The sequence below is a fragment of the Magallana gigas genome, chromosome 1, assembly GCF_963853765.1.
Source record: "Magallana gigas chromosome 1, xbMagGiga1.1, whole genome shotgun sequence".
Lineage (NCBI taxonomy): Eukaryota > Metazoa > Mollusca > Bivalvia > Ostreida > Ostreidae > Magallana > Magallana gigas.
Window position 1 is genome coordinate 47,071,758 of NC_088853.1, and position 20,940 is coordinate 47,092,697.

General features: G+C 34.3%; 1 protein-coding gene across 1 annotated transcript; it reads left to right on the top strand.

The window, feature by feature from the left end:
• Nucleotides 1-255: 255 nt before the first annotated feature.
• Nucleotides 256-20,119, top strand: LOC105323303 (uncharacterized). The gene is made up of 27 exons (XM_034465255.2): nucleotides 256-394; nucleotides 614-735; nucleotides 1,884-1,958; nucleotides 3,283-3,357; nucleotides 4,253-4,358; nucleotides 4,480-4,606; nucleotides 4,899-4,968; nucleotides 5,075-5,266; nucleotides 6,103-6,235; nucleotides 6,668-6,787; nucleotides 7,416-7,510; nucleotides 9,451-9,572; nucleotides 10,130-10,269; nucleotides 11,268-11,381; nucleotides 11,810-11,907; nucleotides 12,763-12,862; nucleotides 13,317-13,513; nucleotides 13,599-13,680; nucleotides 13,816-13,932; nucleotides 14,646-14,749; nucleotides 14,851-14,953; nucleotides 15,516-15,703; nucleotides 15,869-15,956; nucleotides 16,386-16,477; nucleotides 17,743-17,872; nucleotides 18,246-18,421; nucleotides 19,744-20,119. The coding sequence occupies exons 1-27, from the start codon at nucleotides 316-318 to the stop codon at nucleotides 19,837-19,839; spliced, it is 3,141 nt and encodes a 1,046-aa protein (XP_034321146.2). The 5' UTR covers nucleotides 256-315; the 3' UTR covers nucleotides 19,840-20,119.
• The last annotated feature ends 821 nt before the right edge of the window (nucleotides 20,120-20,940 follow it).

The window sequence follows — 20,940 nt, forward strand, 5'->3', positions numbered from 1 at the left end:
TTCTTTGCGTTTAAACGCAATAGCTATTGCGTTCAATCTTTGCCTGAGTTCAAGCCCCGGCCTAGGCAACAGCGTCGACGTCAAATCTTGACTTTAACAAAAATGTATCTAAAAAGAGTATACAAGACTTGCCCTATTTTCTCTGAATTGACATTACTTCCACGAGTGACATAATATTGCACACACAACCATGTCGGGTGTCTAATCAGTGACACAGATCGCTTTCATAACCGACTCAAGTCACCTCGAATATATCAGCCCAGCAAAACCTGGTGAACTGAATGCAGACACAAGACATTCACGTTTCTTCAGACAATGAGGAGGGTGTCCATCTTGCTGGTGGGTTTTGTTGCAGTTAATCTTTGTTCATCGCTTCTCAGGAGATCAGGAAATGGTCAGTATGAGTATTGATTTCCAAACAAAAAGGAAAGATGTAAAATGTAAAGTACAGTAAAGAATGTAATCGCAAAAACTTGTAAATTAATTGTTTTGATTTAAATTATGGCGAAATGATCATGTGTTGCATACTACAAAAAAAAAAAAAAAGATAGGTTTATGAGGTTTTTGCAAAAAAGAAGAAATCCTTGCGAAGTCAAATTTTCTTTCATATTAGAACCGTCTGGAAAGAATGAAGACCTGCATACTCTGCTCCGTGATTTCTTGTCCAGGGAGGCAAGCCGACGGAACCCCGTACCAACCCAAGCCAACGTAAACCTGGACCCAGACTTAGAACATGCAAGTATATTGAAACAAATTATTGACTCTGATAGATATATAAGATGGTGGCTTTACATTGGTAATTTCCATACACTTTTATTGGCTTGAAGACGTTTAAAATTTGCCGACACCTCGGGGCCGTGTTCCTACATAGTCATGGTTTTTGTGGCAAGTCTGCTGATTTACATTAAAAGGCAATTGAAAGTTATCTGACAGTTTTCAGCTAAAATCGTGGCGATAAACCTTTAAAGCTGGGTCTGTTGTGCATATATAACACTGTTAATGCATTCCTTCTGTAAAAGCCGCATCACTGGGTGCATTTATAGGTTGTGTATATGACACTGTCAGTGACACTGTTTATGAATTCCTTTTATAATACCCGCAATACTGAATTTTATTTATAGTTAAAGAGGGCGGCTTTTTTACTTCAAGCTTGAACTCTTTTAGAGAAAATAACTGCACATTAACAGCAAAATTCAAATTTATCCTCTGTGAAAGTAGAAAGACTGGCTTATGGGAGTTACAATCTGGGCACGCTCAACAAGAAAACAATGTTGCAGTAATCTTTGGACGAACGGCGAAATGGTCGAATTCAACATTATAAAATTGAATCCGCGTTTGTGCGGTTAAAAATGAATTGTAATGCTCTTTAACTATTTACTAGTAATAGAAGGAAGCACAGTTTTTGCGCCTCTAAGTTTGACTTGTAAAAGTTTTTGTAACGATTTATTTTTATTAAAGATTATTTAAACGCTTTCAGCAATGAGCAGTATATTACATTGTTTATTAAGGATGAACAAGACCTAAATGGCTATAATTTTATGATTGCATGAATTATGTAGATAGGATGAATGTTTTGAGGGGTACCTGTAAAGTGCGAAACGAAATAGAACGATACGAAACGAAATCAAAATAAAACGAATATATATATATATATATATATATATATATATATATATATATATATATATATATATATATATATATATATATATATATATATATATATGTGTGTGTGTGTGTGTGTGTGTGTGTGTGTGTGTGTGTGTGTGTGTAAGGATTATTCTTTACTTCATATAAAATTTACATAGTTCAAGCATTACCCATATTTGGAGTGAGAAAAGATATTGTGAAAACAAACTGACCTTTGTCGATTTAAAATGTAGGATCTTGACCCCGAGTCTGAAGCTGAAAACGAGGCGGAGAGACAGTCTGTTGACCTACCGGACGGGCAACATCAGGTGGGTAGAGGTCTCATATCTATTTCAATAATGTACAACCCTCATCAAAAACACAGGCACAATAGTCCGACCTTCACCACGGAAACCCTCTGTATTTAACAAAGGTCTTGGTCAGACAGATTTCTCTTTAATTGTAATGTATACATAAACACCAACATGTCACCACAAAGGGAGGCAATAGGTCTTTATAGCTTATATCTATACAACCAGCTCTTGCTTATACCGTGTGTCTGTCTCATTTTACAACATAAAGTAAATGTCTATTTCGGTGGAAAAAAAACTCACCGATGTTTTCCATTAAATAAGATAAGTTTTCCGTTGAGAAATACAGTACAAAATACATGATCACATATGTATTAGTTTTCATTGATCTGATATGTGAGTTTCAGCAAAAAAAAATATATGTTGTGTTAACATTGTCTGTCTTCTTGGTGAAGGATAACAGCTTACTTTGTAAAACTTTGTATTTTTTCGCAAATTTTTTAAATACACATCACACCACAGTTATATCAGGATTCTGTCTGTAGGTACATGTAATATAAGAGCATAAACTTTAGATACTTTACATAGGATCTATTATATATACCATTGCAATAACTCACAAACTGACATAGTGAAGGATTAGATATACATATACGGGTACAATAGCTTATATGTACTTAAGTTGTCCCAAACCTGGGGTATACCGTGAAAAACGGTACTGACTGCCTCTAATTCAATAGGGCATACTTGTCTTTTGAACATTGATGATGGGGTTTAAATAGGTTAATATGAGGCCTCATGTGCAATATGTTTTAAATCTGATCATAGCAGCAATAAAAGATGAAACATAATTGTCCATATTTATTAATAAATTCTGAATAATCATTCAAAATGAGTTTCCAAAGGATGTACAATTCAAAATGGTATATTTTTTTCAATACGCTTTGTATACACTTAAACTTGTAGTAGCCCACAATGCTTTGCAACTCATTCACCTGATTTGTTTGTCAAAAAATTAAACAGATGGCTAATTTAGTACGCTGTATGCCGGCGCAACAAAATCAAGTGGTTTTTTACTGATACATGTAAAGCACAGGGAAATTCATTATATTGGAGCTCAGGTGAAATACTGTTAAACGACAATCTGAAAGGATCAGAACAATACAAATTGTATAGATATAATCATATAACAAGCACGAGTATCTTTTTTAGGAGAGAAATAAATCATTGATACCATCCTCCTCTTCACGTACAGTTGGAGGGTCTCCGTTACAGGTAACATCTTCACCGCCAAAGATGTACTGTTTTTGCTATTTATTCTGTGGGTTTTTTTTCGTTGCAGCCAACAAACATCCAGCCATACAGCAAGACTGAACACAAAGCAGAGCTCCTGGACAGACACAGGCCTCACAACAAGGTCTTTTTTCTTTATTCTTTAAGACATATAAAGAAAACAGATAATCATTCTGTGTGATTTTCATTTAAGAAAGTAATGCTTTGAGGTAAAAAACACGTTTATTTTTCTGAAAGCTTACCGACATTGTTGGCAAAGAAAGCGACTTTTGCTGACTTAATTGTTATATTTTTTTATGATATCTAAATATTATAATTTAGATATCTATGAGAAAGTCATTATCGCTGTAATTGTATTTATTTGTTTGTGTAGAGATTTGATAGTCTCTAACTTTAAATCAAGTTATAAAGGAACAAGTAAATATATGTATACCAATTAAAATGTAGAAAGAAAATATACTTCTATATTTATTATAATAATCGAATGCTTTCTTTTGGCGATTCTTGCGGGGATATGAAGGTAGGGTTATTACAGAAAAAACACATAACCCGCGTTAGCATTATACATAGGTTTTTTTCTGCAATGATCGCTACCTTCATAACCCGCATGAATCATCAAATAAAACATTCTATATTTTATATTTACCTCTTTTCTTAACAAAATTATAAAATAATTGTAAAAAGTAAGTAAAATTCGGTAACTTATTTGTACGCTAGCTATAAGAAATTGACAAATAGTCATCCTTGGGAATCTGAGTTTGACATGACCATGATTAATGTTATATCGTGCAGTCCGTGATTTTTCTTAGGTCGATGAAGGTTTCGATTAATTGATAAAACGGGGCGTGTAGTTTTCAGTCCTGTCAGTTTCTACAGAGCTATGAATTACAATTAATTTCCGTAATAAACGGAGGATGTCATGCGTGGTGGATGTAAATATTTGATTTTATTCGCATGATATGAGCAAACTAAGCAAATATTAAAAGATTAATTAATTCTAAACATTCACGAACTTTCAGTTCCTGAAACGATTGCAAACGCACTCTGTGTCAAGAAACTTTGGAATCAAACGAGCGGTGTGGCGAAGAGGAGTTATTCCCTATACAATAGACGGGGACTCTTACGGTAACAAGTGTAATGCTTTGTGTAAACCATAGTTATCAACACACTAAATATGAATAGAAATGTGCAGTTTCTTAAATGTTTTTAACCTTAATTGTTAAACGTTTTTAAATACTTTGTTAAGGTAATTCTAAACGTCTGGCAATTAGACTGATAAAGGGAGCTGTAGACATCATTCAGAGGGAGTCCTGTGTTCGCTGGGTGGAACGGACCACACAAAAAGACTACGTAGTTTTTCAGAACCAACCAGAGTAAGTAGTAACCTATTCCTAAGAGAAGACGTTGATGAGCTTTTTAAAACAAACCAAATTCATCAGCATAATACTTGTACAATGTGTATGTTTCATTTGAATGCTTGCATTTTAAATTGAAATCACTTTGAAAGTGGACCAGTATTTCCAAAAGAGACTACCAAAAGTGCATGATAAATAAATCAAAAGTATACTTCTATTAAGAGATGTATACAAAATGCTAATTGTAATTTGAGTCGGTATTGGGGATAATATGATATGTGACATGACAGTTTGTATTCCTTTCTTGTAGGTGTTCTTCATATATTGGTCGAATTGGTGGCATGCAAACAATATCTCTAGACGCTGACGGTTGTTTAGAAGTAGGTGATGAGACAACTGATGTCTGACAGGTTGTTTCAATGAAATTCTTACTTAAATAAGCAGTTTTGTTCTCCTGATTGATGTGTATTTTCTCCTTGTGTGTAGATGGGCACCGTTCTCCATGAAATGCTACATTGTATGGGAGCGCTACACGAACAGTCCAGAAGTGATCGAGCAGATAACATCAGAATTCGCTGGGACAACACACAACCTTCTCAATCATACAATTTTGATATGGGATATACAGTGAACGATCGGCCGTACGATCTCTGGTCCTTGATGCAGTATGGACTGAAGGTAGGGCTTGATGCAGTATGGACTGAAGGTAGGGTTTGATGCAGTATGGACTGAAGGTAGAGCTTGATGCAGTATGGACTGAAGGTAGGGTTTGATGCAGTATGGACTGAAGGTAGGGTTTGATGCAGTATGGACTGAAGGTAGGGTTTGATGCAGTATGGACTGAAGGTAGAGCGTGATGCAGTATGGACTGAATTTAGGGCTTGATGCAGGATGGACTGAAGGTAGGGTTTGATGCAGGATGGACTGAAGGTAGGGCTTGATGCAGGTTGGACTGAAGGTAGGGCTTGATGCAGTATGGACTGAAGTTAGGGCTTGATGCAGTATAAACTGAAGGTACACGGGGCTTGATGCAGTATGGACTGAAGTTAGGGCTTGATGCAGTATGGACTAAAGGTACATGTAGGGCTTGATGCAGTATGGACCGAAGGTATTGCTTGATGCAGTATGGACTGAAGGTACGCGGGGCTTGATGCAGTATGGACTGAAGCTAGGGCTTGGTGCAGTTTGGACTGAAGGTACGCGGGGCTTGGTGCAGTATGGACTGAAGGTACATGTATTGCTTGATGCATGGACTGAAGGTAGGGCCTAAAAAGTATGGACTGAAGGTACATGTAGGGTTTGATGCAGAAATGACGGAAGGTACATGCACGGCTTGTGATAGCTGACTATGGTACGAACGTTACGGGAATACTCGTACCGCCAACGTCAAACACATGGTAATCTAAGAATAACCACCAGGATTGTTTTGCTGTAATAGTATGATAAATAACAGGGACGATGTGATGAATTGTTCAATATGCAATTTAATCTAAGTTTTGTTGATGTTTCTTCAGGATTTTGGATTAGATGAAGAAAAGAAAACTATGGAGTTACAAGAAAACTCTCTCGAATATTTAACAACTAATATCAAAGACAATCTGGATCTAAGCGACATCTCAGAAATAAACGAAGCATACCAGTGCACAAGTAAATTAGACTGCTATCAGTAAATTTATACACTATCTACCAGTGAACATTTTTCTCAATTACTGCCAGTGTAACAGTTTTCCAGTTGCATACACTACCAGTGTTATAATTATTCGCTAACTACTCTTCTAACAATGTATCCACTTACTATCAAGTAAATCGTATAGTCGAATTACCTCTTTGTAACTTTAATTTGCTTATTTTCAGTGTACTTTTACTACCATATTAACAACTCTCCACCAAGGACTAGTGTAACATTTTTTAACTAACTATTAGTAAAACATCCATCAACTGACACAGCCAGTCAATCAGTTGTTTATTATTTACATTGGGAAAGTAATCCACTTACTATAATCATGATACGTTGATAAGATTTAAACAAATGCTAAAATATTTTTTTTCATTTGAATTGACAAAATATATCGTTTAAAGAGGACTGCCAAACCCAGTGTAAATATGGCGGAGTAGTGAAACAGTCGGGTTCAGTGTGCAGCTGTGTTTGTCCAGACGGACTGCAGGGAGCAGATTGTTCTCAGTTAAACACTACCACAGGTTAGTGTTTCATTGTATCTACATGTGATATGTTTCACGGTACGGCCGCTAGCGCAGCAGGAACCACACATTTCTCGCATCAATCTTTTTCTTCTTCCATTAATGTGCCTGGCTTTAATGTTGCGCAGTTTCCAACATGTTTTTAGGTTTGAATCTTGCAAAAGAAGGCTCCGTTAAAACCTTTCCTCGGTTATTTCCTCAGACAAAACTATTTTACATATGAAACATGGCCTCACAAAGTAGACTGAGCACGCGACGTTGAGTTAACTTTGGCTTATGATTTAAGCTACTCTAATTAATCGAAAGTAATTTAAAAGAGCAAAAAAGCAATTTATCAACATGTGAAATTGATCAGCATTTGAGGGAAAATTTTTTTAGGGTTCGCATACCTTTCCTCGGTTAGAAAAAAGAACTGTTTAACGTATAAAAGATTACATCATAATGTAGACTAAGCACGCGAACTTTAACTTTTACTAATGATTAAGTAGGCAGGCTGATCGAAATTTGTGTTGCAACTGAATTGTATTCCTTTTTTTTTCACAAAAATTAAACTGTAAATTCACTCTTTAAACCAAAACGGACAGATCGTTAACAGATTATATATATGCCTCAAGAAAATCCTTTATAGGTTGTGGCGGCATCATGCACGTGACAGATGAGATGCATTTTAACATCAGCCTTCACAACTACGACACAGGCCTGTTATGCACGTGGCTGATTATAGTATGTGATTTACAATGATATATCATCTAAGCTACTTTACCAACCAAATGCGTTTAGTAACATTTACTGCGGTGCAAATATATATGAGACAGCATATGTCTTCACTGATCATTCATCATTAAGATTATTTTGTGCAGAGTTAATGTCATTTTGTAAATTTACCGGAGGACAGGAAATACAAAATTTACAACATGACAACCAAATTTTGTAGTAACTGCCACCTGGTAAATTCAAAAATTACAATATGACATTAATTCAATTCTACTACAGTTATTGCCGAGATCAAAGAGATGCCGCGGACATTATTCTCCAATATACCACGAACGTCATCAGTAAATTATTAGATCAGAAATACCTATTTTTCTCGCACTGATAATGAAAGTACAACTTCAAACCGTAAAAAGTTTTAAAACCATGTCAATTTCACGTGTTAGTTCCAGTCAAAACGATGTGTATTGCCTCAAATGTTTATTTTTAAGAGATCAATGCGGCTGTTCCTAGGACCTCCCCAGCACATTTTCGCTGCATGCTTTTACATAAAATATATAACGTGTAGTAGTAATAATCATATTAAATTACCCTTAAAATATTAGGAATATAACTCAAAGATATTTCATGAATAAGTGAAGAGTAATAAAAATCCAAAGAAAAATTTTGTCGTCTGCATGTGATTCCTTTGATCGATACACATGTAAACATTACTAACAAAACCATTGGGGTTACACGGAACAGCCGTCAAAATGACCTAGATCGTCTCTCTATAGGAGAAACGATATGTAGAAATACTGGGCTGTTAATAGAATAGAAATAAAGTTCTTGTTTTCGTGAATGTTGCAGGATAACCTCCTCGGTCTCGAAATGTTGTTTGAAATATAAAAGCCTCGGCTAACGCCTCGGCTTTTATATTTCTAAACAACATTTCTCGACCTCGGAGGTTATTCTGCAACATTCACGATAACTCGTACTTTATTTCTTAAATATTCTTGGCCCCGATGCCCATGCACGCATGCAATTCACAAGGAATATATTCAACAGGAGGGGAAGAGAAAGGACTGCAAATAAATGGGTGCTTTGTATCTGGCATTTAATATGCTGTCAAGATATCTTGTACCTAGGGAAAATAGAATATATAATTAAGTGTATATTGTCATTAAACACATTATAATTGAATACATGAATGTGATTTGGAGTTTGATGTGCAAGAATGATTTAACCGTAACTTTGATGATATGAAAACTCTTCTCAAGTGGCTTTTGCATGATTAGAAATAATAAAAAAAACGAAATGTTGAAACACGCATTCATGGAACCTGAATATAGTCAGCATAAACGATTATAATTTACATATATAATTATCAAAAATTAACAAAATAAGTGACGATCTTATTTTTGATGTAACCCTTCCTGACAAAATTAAGATATTCCTACAATAAATGCAAATAAACTCTGTGATAACATTCACATAATACATTGTATGTTACGAAAAATTGTAGACTTAAAAAAAATTAATTCGTCGGATAGAAAAAAAAACAACATCAAATTGAACTTTTCTAAATATGTTTATGATATTTGAAAGTAGCATATTAAAAAGAAAGCAGTGAAGTCTATGAATCATAAAATTTTGATTTAATGAAAAACTTACCGTAAAGGGAGGGGTGATTGTCTCGTTGCTTGATACATAAGCGTTACGCCTCTCTACTACAAATCTTAGACAAACCAGACACAATACCGGAGTCTGTAAAGCTCTGTAAGATGATACCGTTCTGTACATATCAAAACAGGAGCGCATCATATTCACAATGCAGTTATCACCAATTCTTACAATAAGATTTTTCATATCTGTAAAATTCTATGCTTTTAAAAATGCAGTGTATCATTACATTTGCAAATGTGGCAATTCATATGTTGATTGTGTTAACAGTTCATCGTGTTTCTTATCAGGCACCAACTGGGAAAAGAATTAAAGCTACAATTCTAGATATGGATCTCCCGAGTAGCTCAAAATACGACTGTTATCATTGGCTGGAATTCAGGGACTATCTGATTGGAGCTCCAGGAAAGGAGTGAGAAAATATGATTTCTTTCGTTTGAGGGACGAATTAGACAGAAATCAATTTCTACTTGGTATAATAATGAATTAATTATCCGGATATATAAGGTTTTCATTCGAATACCTGTTTGTGTCACCTGGTTCTTAAGAACCGGTTTATTAGCAAGGCTATATAAAGAATTACTCAGGTGTTAAATACCAGTTTAGGACGACACGTACAGCGGAAAGTTTAAATTTTCAAAATTGTTTTATTAAAATAAATAAATCATGTGATCCAACTTTATGCCATAATTATGTGTGTGTACATTTAATATGCCAAATATTAAATAGCTGCAGCGTGTCGTTGCTAATTCCACACAATGTGTTGTTATTTACTAGTATCATAGTATTCAGCTTTCATTTGGAAAGTAATGAATGGATTTAAAGGAGAAATGAGAAAATCTCTCTCTCTCTCTCTCTCTCTCTCTCTCTCTCTCTCTCTTGGCTGAAACTTGATTATAATATTCTTTAAGCATTCAAACAATTTTGAACAGGTATGCACATTTATAAGGTGTAAACTATATAACACAGGAAATGTGGCACGGTGGGCGTGGCTGTGTTCAGGAAGGCGATACATGGCGACCCGTCCGTCATGATGATCAGATTCAACAGCTTAAGGTCCAGGACTCCGGGTCGGGGGTTTGATGTCAAACTGGAGGCATATTCTTCAGGTCTGAAATCTTCTCAATGCTGTCGAAATCTGAAATCAAATCAATATAAGTACTTCGCTAATGAAATTAATTCTTGTACACTGAAAAACGAATCAAGGGGTTTTCTTCTATGCGATATAGAAGAGAATATAAAGTATAAAATCAGTCGTATGCTTGGTATTAATAGACTCAATCATATAAAGCCTACTTTTGAATTAAAGTCATGCATTCTAACAATTCATAAACACACGATAAATTATGCATTTATACATGCTACATGTATTTTATTTTGTTATTTTTTTTCTCCGAAATGTGTATCCACTGCAAAAATTTATTGACAATAATGAAATTAACAAGACATCCCTTTTGTTTTTGTTTTTTTTGTTTTTTTTTTTCAAAAAATAAAATTTTGTGAAAATAAATACTATTCCTTGACCTTTTGTCTACATTTTGAAAAAAGAAAAATTAGCATCAAAAAGATTTTTACCGGTACATTGAACCTATGTACTAAACAAAAAACAGGGCACAAGCCCTGTTTACATTACAAAGAATTCCGAGTCCTGTATCTTGCTTATAACTCTATACGACTGACTCTCAAATTTCATTTGATTATTGGAAATGCTTTCTTGAAACATTGTAAATAATAAAAACAGAAATATAGAATTTGACTAAAATCGAGACCATATCCCTTTAACTCTTTTCTTCATTTTTACACCTTACTGGTTATGATCTAATCTTTAAAAATATTGCAAAAATCGCTGGTCTTCCTTTGGAATTTACAACCCGAATATATCAAATATATCACAAAAACAGTGCCTTCCCAAACATTTGAGTGTGTTGTATCTCACGTGACCAAACAGGGGGATAGGTATAAAATATTGCCTACATTAAGGAAGGTCAAAGAGGAAATACTAATAAAATAAATAATGGTTTTTCTTTTTACAATAATAACTGTATTATGAACTTATTTTTAATTGTATAACCTTTGAAACTGGCCTTGTTGTTTCTCTTTATATTAGGATGTGTGAGCAGAACCTGTTTACATGGCGGCGATTGCTTAGAGCTAGAAAATGGAGGATTCCATTGTAGATGTAAAAATGGATTCTCGGGCGCTACCTGTAATTACCTATCAGGTAGGAGAAAAACCGTCATAGATTTAGAATGATACCGATACGGTTTAGTTAATATGGTAATGGGTGTGTGGTATTCTAAAGATTGTACATATGTCATGTTGTTTCCTGTCTACAGTTTGAGAGTGGTAATACGGTTATACCGTGGTACCAGGATAGTTCGTTATGACTCAAGTTTTAATTATTTGATTTTCGTTAGGCACCTTCATCCTTTATATACTCGACACCCTCAATGAATAATGCAAAAAATATTCAGTCTCAGTTATACAAGTAAATTTAAGAATTCCGTTCATACGAACCTGTGAATAAAATTGACATTTTGCAGAAATTGTCTTTCATGAATTTAAGATGATTCCATTGATGATACCCAGGGTATTTGTATTTTTAACACACAAATACATTGTACCTTTTTTTTTTAAACCACATTTTAGCAAAAGCCATGACAAGCTGCTCGTTTAATGACGATTTTCAGTCATGTGTGTTTGCCCAGGAAGCGGACTCTGAGGTGAACTGGACACTCAGCTCCTATGTAAGTACTACATTTCAATAAGATTTAAGGTAAAAAAAATTATCTTTCCCAGTAGTAGCAATGCTGAAAGATCATCCAGCTGTTCAGTCGACTGCGAGATGCCTGATGTTTTTCTCCTTCAAATTTTCACATTTTGACTCAAGACGTTTACAAATAGATGCCTTCACTTAGAACTGTCTTTCTAAAGGCCGTTTATTGTTCATGCATGTATTTCAGAGGCGGATCCAGCAATTTGGAAAAGGGGGGGGGTTCCATTTGATGAAAACCAATATGTACAAAATTCATCATTTGTCAATAAATAAGGACTTTTTGAACGTTTTCCGTGCGTATACAACTGTATTTAATAAACGTCAGACTAATTACGACAAACTATTATAAAAATGGATATTTTGGTATTTTTTTTTATGTCTTTGATGTTTTTAAATTCTGAACTATTTATCGATTTTGATTTCTATCGATTGTCTTCTTAAATAAAGATCTAAATGATAGGATATGGCAAAAGAAAGGGGATAATTTATCTGCTGAGTAGATGGTACGTGTGTAATACAATGGTAAAAGTAATTGTCGTCCCAGGGAACTTGATGTGACCTCTGTAATAGGTGCGTTACATCATCCGGCACTAGTACAGATGCGATCATATTTAAAAAAGTTTTGAAAGTTGGGCATTTTTATAACGGTTTACATATAAACCCTTTACACGGTATTTTTGTAACAGAATTTCCGATTCTTGGAAACAAAAAAAAAGGCTTTCTCTGGATCCGCCAATGTATTTTAGATCATGTAGTACTCCAGTATGGGAACGAGGAACATTCTCTCTTTATTTCTTTTTAAAAATTGTTGCTTCTTTTGTTTAAGGGTATCTTTCCCGGAAACAGAGCTGGCCATCCTTATTTGATCATGTTTGCAGAGGATTTTGGAAAGGAAGCGAGACTGAAGACGCATGCAAACTTTGAAAGTTAGTTATTCAGTCATATCGATCTCTTACGCTGATGTTGGCCTTCACTTGGCTTGACTTTTATAATTTAGTTCTGTTTCCTCAGAAATTGATTGTTTCAATTTCTCGCTATAATTATTATTAGAAGAGTTTTATATACATGTAATTCCAAGTCGATAAAAATTTTTAGTTGGTTCATAGAATCCTCTAAGATGCCATTTCATATTTTATTTTTAAAAATACCAGCTTTTAACTGTTTGAACAGATTAAGATTTAAACATAAGAGCCTCCATAAATCGTAACACATACATGAGGACTACTGACATTCAGTCAATGAGCTTGAAATGTAACATTGTAACTGATCAGTGACCGAATGACATAAGTTCTGCCGGTGTCACCTCTCAAGACTTTTCAATTAACATTTAGTTGACTGAAAGGTAGATATTCATCTCGTGGAGTTGTTTGTTTCTAACAGCATCAAATCGGTGTCTCCACTTTCGGTATTTCTTTGCGTCAACTGACGAGGAAGCTGGGGATTCTGAAATCAGTGTTCACTACAGAGGGTCCTCCGCCAACAAGTGGACACACTTGCAGTCATTCAAGGGTTCGGAGTTCGCTAGCTGGACTTATGAATTCGCTTCCCTCGATATTCCACCAGTTGACGGCCTGCAGGTGAGTTATGCGGCGATAATAAGTTGTTGAGAGTCAGTTCTATTTGTGAGAACTATTGGTAACCGTAGCCATCTTAAATTTTCAGTTATATTTACGATACGTCGCCGGTTACCATACAACGATACTGGATGAAATTGCTGTTTTGCCTGGGAAATGTGACGACTGGGGTAATTGATTTGCAGAAAATAGTATACGATCACAGTAGAGAGAGAGAGAGAGAGAGAGAGAGAGAGAGAGAGAGAGAGAGAGAGAGAGAGAGAGAGAGAGAGAGTATGTATGTATTTGATTTTCTATTTGTATAGTGTGTTATGATAACCCGTGCACACACGGTGGTACCTGTGAATCACTAGAGCCGCCAGGGGAGTTCATTTGTCACTGTAAGCCTGGATTTAGTGGACTAACCTGTAACGAAGTAACAGGTAAGCATTCAAAACATTTCAATAAATGACTGCATGAGAAAATTTAGTGATCATGTTGATTAACTCAGGTTTCGTTTTCCCCGGCGTTTAGCTCTCTGTCTGTCCATCCGTAACCTTTTTACAATCTAAACTTATTTTTAGAACCACTGGGCCAATTTTAACAACATTTGGTATGAACAAATGCGGTAATGCGTTTTTAAATGCCTTCCTCCAAGTATTTCATGAGAGAGAGAGAGAGAGAGAGAGAGAGAGAGAGAGAGATTGATTGAAGCAATTTATTACAGATTGTACATGTACATTGCAAGAAAACAGACTTTGATAAAACATGGTAAAAAAAAAGAAGCTACGTAGTAAATCTTCTGGCATCTTCTGGAATCTTCCATTTGTTACAATATCTTAAAGATAATAAAAGCTGAAGACATTTTGAAAACTAAAATTCACGACTTAAAAAATTCTTCATGATCACGTTTTTAAAAGGGCTACGAGAATGAGGATATTCAGGTCTAAATTTATGTATTAAATTTTATAGAAAACATTTTTCTCTACATAATTCGATAGCCATTTTTGTAGAAAAGCTGAGATAAATCATTTGGCAACTGATGCTAGGATATGGCTCTTGATTATGTACCCATATTCTATAAAGAAAACGTGATAAATAATTAGATGAACAGTTAATAAAATGTATACAACATTTTGAAAACGTGTATTTTCAGCTGATGCTACAATCATCTGCACGTTTGATCGTATTTTTGAGGAATGCATATTTTACCAAGAAAGTATAAGTTCCGAATTTGTGTGGCAGACTCAATTTCAAAAGGTAAGTAACCCATAGTTTTAATATTTATAAATTTTATTTTAAGGATGCATCGTAAAACGAGATATAATTGCGCTTTCAAATTTGAACAACTTAATTTGTAGGAAAGTGGTCGAGGGGAAATTTTGCAGCCACCATTTTTGTATACTGCGGAATTTGAGGAAATGGATGCAAGATCTTTTTTAGATATCAATGTAGATCTTACAGGTAAGTTATTAAGTAATAACGATACCCCGATATTTAGGCATCACTATGACACTATGACAATAACAAATAACAGTTCGACAGCTGTTTTAAGTGATTAAATAGGCATTGTCTTGTTCTTGTATTCATAATTTGCATACAAAACATCATGCAGAATCTCATATTTATTGCTTTAATATCTTTTGGCAACAGTTTTGGTCAGTTTCGGGCAAAAACAGGCCAGATCATGAAATGTTTACATTCTTATCCTCAAATGTACAAGATGGCCGAACATCCCCCTGAGTATAACTATCTTTGGATTTTTTAAGATCCAAGAGTGTTTAAAGATTTGACGACAAACGTTGCATCTGTTACGTCCGTTTCAAAGCTCCAGTGTAAAAAAAACTATAAGGCATTTTTGAAGCTATATACATGTATATGTCGCATCAAACGCTAGTTTGCGGTGTTAAAAACTAGACCAATATTATGTCGGTATGAATAACTGTTTACAAACACAAGAAATGTTACAATTATGGCAAATTACGTGAAAATTACTATAATCTTTTATGCTTTATTTTCGTTACAGAGGCAGAACGTTGTTTAGAGTTTCAGTTTGTTTTCTTTCGTCCTTCCGAGAAGAATAAATACTCTGAAATTCGAGGGGAATACCATGATCCTGATACAAACGACTGGGAGGTTTTGGGGAGTTTCAGTGGAGATGACAAAGATAAAACCACAGCAGCTCTCACATTGCCCGCCATACAGAATCTGCAGGTCTGATCAGTGTAGCTTAAGATATATTTGTATTATGTTTAAGAAACTTTCTTACATATTTTTTTTTTTGTTTAAGAATTATTCTAAAACAAAATTTTAGTATATTAGATAAAACGATTTGGAAACGTTTATGGTAGGTTTTAGCTATTTGGTTCTTCATTGTAGATAACAATAGTTGTGATTGCTAGAAAACAGAGGGTAGCCATCGATAACATTCTACTGCGCCCTGGAAAGTGTGATCAAACAGAAAAGGGTGTGTAGGGAAGACATTAAGTTATATTATAGTTTATACTCTGTTTAAAATAAATAAAGCAATAAAAGAACTTATTTGTCTATTCTGTGAACTTTTGAAAAGCGTTTGCGTTTTTAAGATATATACTGTAAACGAACTACATGTACATTTGGCTGTGTATTCTATTTAGAGCTTTCGGCGGAATGCAGCTTCCGCTAAATCAAGTTCATCGCTAAATGCCATACATATATGTTAATGAATAGTCACGTTCAGGAATACGCTAATTCAAATCTACGCCAACTTGTGCAAAAACTAATTTCCGCCAAATATCATACACGCCAAATATAATACGTTTACAGTAATTAGGATTTGTTTATTTTCAAGAAACATCATGATAGAATAGACATAAATATTGAAGATTATATAATTATGTTTTTATATTACATATAGATGCTAATTTTGCATGCACATTCGAAGAAGAGGAAAGCAATTGCTTCCTTGAAGACTCTCAAAATGATGATTTTGATTGGAAAAGAAAATCGGTAAAATAAAATTAGATTCTTTTTCTTGTCATTTTGACTCAATTTAGCTAGTAAATGTTGATATAATTCATTTTTTTTTTCAATGAATAAAAAAGAAATCAAGTATGAGATTTCATCAGAATTTTATGTTCTTATTAATTTCACTTATAAAAACATAAATAATTTATAAAGGAAGCAAAAACATGTATATCAGGATATGAATATATGGCTCTGATAGTGCAGTTTACTCCTTAATACAAAACTAATGCATTCCTTCTCTATATTTCTTTCTATAAATAAAACAAGAAATAAAACACATATGGACCAAGCTAGATACAGAATGTGAAAAAGGAGGCATTCAAAAAAGTACCGAAATCATTTTCTGTCTATCACCCTTTCTCTCCAAAAGATACTTCCATTAAACTTTAAAAAATAAAGTGTCTCTCCCCCTAGGTTATAAAGTCTTCTGCCCTTCCCAAGCCCCCCCCCCCCCCATTCTTTTTATGTGGTTTATAAAAGTAATATTTTCTCTTTTTTTCGACGATTTTTCAAACTAAAATGTGATCCACAGTCTTTTTATGGGTGTGTCGTGAGGAAAACTTGTAATTAGTCATGGACTCATTGACAATTAAAAATAATTAATTAGTAAAAGACAGGTGTGACAGCGCCACTTCAAATAATATTTAAGAAAACAAATGAGATGTGCAAAGATTAATTGTATGTTTTGAATGTATATAACACTATTTGTGTTAAACGAAAAATAGAATACGTTTAATGTTTCAACCTCTTTCCCCGGCGAATCCAAAACATATTAATAAAACCCCTCTGATGTGCTGTCATATCTATAGTCCTAGTCTTTATGTGATCTATGAAAATAAATAAATAAATGAAAACACTTTGATGAACAGCAGGATTCTTTGTTGAACTTTTATTTATTTTTAGTGGCTTGGAAGTCTCTCTTTTGTTAATTTCACTATAAAGCCGATTTACACGAGTCCTTTAGTTATATTATGTTCAGTGGCCATGCAGCAATGAAATAGATAGGCCTACGTCACATTGCTGTTTGACAAAACTACTTAAAGTAGAAGCTCTAAGACTTGCAAAATAGTTCTATCTTATTCATCTGGGGATAGAAAACTCATAAAAAAAACTCGTTGGATAAAAATCATATATCATCACATATCATGAGAAATCTAATATATTTATGCATTTGTTGCAATTTCACAATACATGTATCGCATAATTGAGATACAAGAAATACTACTTGCAGATTTTCTCTTACATAGGGAAGAACAGGGTCTCGCTACACCGGGCCCCAGGCAGCCGAGCAGGGGGACTACTATGTATACACCGAGGCCTCCAGACCCCAGAGATCTGGAGACGTTGCCATATTGGAGAGTGACGCTGTCTTTGAAGGTTAATCCCGGGGAAAAATACATGTCAATAATACTCACTGTGTCAGTCCATTGAAAAATGGTCGAATCTATAAATCGTACGAAATACAGTAAATATCATGAATAGCATTTGTTTAAACGTTCACTGCATATGAATTTTGTTGGTCACGTGATCAAATCCCATGAAGCCCGTTAGTTCATTAACCTTGTTAAAAGATGTACAGAGCTTTTCTATTTTTCTTTGTTGAAATATAAACTTTATTGTATTCAGTTTACATAGAAAAATGTTAATGCACTTTTCAAAGTATTATTGATAATTTTGAATATTTTAATCAAGTTTAATCAATTCTAAAGAGCTGGAGGCATAGTAAATTCGTTTTCTCTCTTCTGAATAGATAAACGATCCTGCTTTCGAATGTTTTATCACATGCTTGGTAAACACGTGGGAACACTTCTTGTCAAAACGAAAACTGACGATGGTGAGGAGGAGGTTCATTTTGAAAAGTCTGGAAACGTGGGGAAAAATTGGAACCGTCTTGAATTGAATCTTGATCTAAAGCCGGGCTCAAAGGTAAACGTAGATCATGGAGAACAAATGTCTAAGGTCAGCGCTGTCACAAGCGTCACTACAACTACTGACCTTGTATGCAATGATAATATAGTGTAAAGTTTGCTGAACGTTTTGCTGTAGGATATATGTGTTAAAGTCCACGATGTTAGAATCATTGTATGACAACATGTACATGTTGTATGTTTATTGTCAGCCTGAAAGTAGCACACTGCGATGATGTGCAAAAAGATATTGCATTTAGAATTTTTAGTTAAGTTTAACTACATTGTGTATTGTATTTGGCTTTAATTATTGAATGATCACTACACTTTTACAATATAATGCCACATTTAAGGAATAAAGATTATCAAATAGTTAAAACGATTGAATTCATACCATACGGCTTCAAGTTGCTTAAATTGGATTTTTTTTTCATAATGGATTCTAAATTCTAAATTCTATACTATGTTCCAAGATATGTATGCAACACATTTGAATTAATTGATCTGATATTTAGAAATACATCAGTGTTCAAACGATGTTCATTTGAAAGTATGAAAAAATCTTAAGATTTCTTCTTTGAAAAACGTCCCCTTTAGCTCGTCAGGTTTGAGTATGTGGTTAAAAATTAAAAGTTTACAAGGATTTTGCATTGCAAGCGAGATAAAAAAAAAACTTGAATGATAAACGTTGAAAAATTATGCGAGACTTTTTACTTTTTAGCGCAGCCTACCTATTAAAAAATGAGTAAACATGGAGTTGGCTCCTTGATCACTTTTATAAAAGCATGTTAAAAACTGAATTGAAAATAAGGAAATAGGCAGTGATATTGAAAGTTATGCCTCGCACCCCCCCCTCCCCCTCCCCTGGATTAAGATTATCAGGATTTTGGGAGGTACCATACCCCCTTCCTTTTTTCTTTGTTAACTTAAAGATTTTTGGGTTGAGTCTGGTCCCATTCTCACTTTCATAAACGATGTTACGTGCCTGCGAGGTATTCTTAGTGACTTCTGAATGGAGAAAGATAATCAAGATACATGTATGTATATTTCATATCATAAATCCCCGTAATAAATCTGTTCTCGTTCCTCTTAATTTTTTCGACTGAGACACGATAAGGGGTCAATGAAGATATCTTGGAGATTTTCCTTTCATCGATTTCAATTGCACTTCTTTCGCGGGTAATTGCATTTTTATTAAAAAATCGCCTAAATGTGATGCATAAATATGGTGGGACAGGGTTTAAATAATATAATAGATTATAAACAGCTAGAATTGTTGTGCAGCGTAACTCGATATCAATTATTTTAAAATATTTTTTACACCTTTTTTTGTTTTTACAGATTTTAATTGAAGGAGTGGTTGGGTCAGGGTACCAAGGAGACATGGCCTTGGACAACATCTCTCTGACCAGCTGTTACTGCTCGGGGGAGTGCTAACATTCAGGACAAAGGCGATGATTTCATGAACATAAACTCTCTCTTTATGCATGTTTATATACCTCATTCATCTTTTTCATGTATATGTTTATCAAAAAAGGACTGTTTTGTCAAAGCAACTAAAATTGAATACTAGTGCGCGTACAATCAACGTACACAAGAACATTTATTATTCCAATTTGATTTTTTGCGACTTCTTTATGGCATTGATTACCATAAAGATGAGTTGATATTATTTATATTGCTGCGCTATATTTTCCATTATTATAGCTACTGCAATTTCCCTTTTATCTGTCGTTCTATTCTTCGATTGCAATACATTTTTGGGTTGATTCGTTTTGATATTGAATCCTTGTTCTTGAATTGAATATGCATGAGGACAGGACTGACCCCCTCCCTTTCCATCCCCCACCCAAAAGTATCTAGACCCCCGGGACTTTACTCCTTTTTCCGTAAAATTTTCCATTTATGATATATTTCTAATCTAATTAATTTAAGTTATATATTCATTGCACAAAAATACTTAAAACAAACATTTCTCCCCCCACCCCCCCCAAAAAAAAATCAAAGCCCCCTCTTTACATGTATTAGCACTTCTTCAAAGACAAAATAAAGTTAATTTATACCATAATGTACACGTATTTTAACCCTAACTTAAGTGAAAATTAATACACTGCGTCGGAAATAGAATGATTAAAGATTGGCTAAATGATTAATCTGAACGTGAATTGACCGCGTTCTTTAAAACTTATATCGTGTTTAATCTAGAGAAAAGATTAATGGATCAGGGTGTTAGTATGTCGCTTGATTTCTGGTAAACCAAATAAATGTCCCGAATTGAACTGCTATATATACAGTGTGTTTCTTCATTTCGTGTTGTTTACATAAGAGAGCGTTTAGCGCATTGCAACTGCATGAGGATTTGTATAAAGGTTTAATAGATGGGTTGTAAGTAAATTTTAATAGTTTTCATTTCATCACAGTTTATTTTGATTTTATTAAATCTTATTTCATAACTTTGATAACATTCTGGTCGCTATTTTTAGGATAAATTGCTTGATTGCAAAATTCATTTGATTTCGGAAGAGAGATTTATGAATA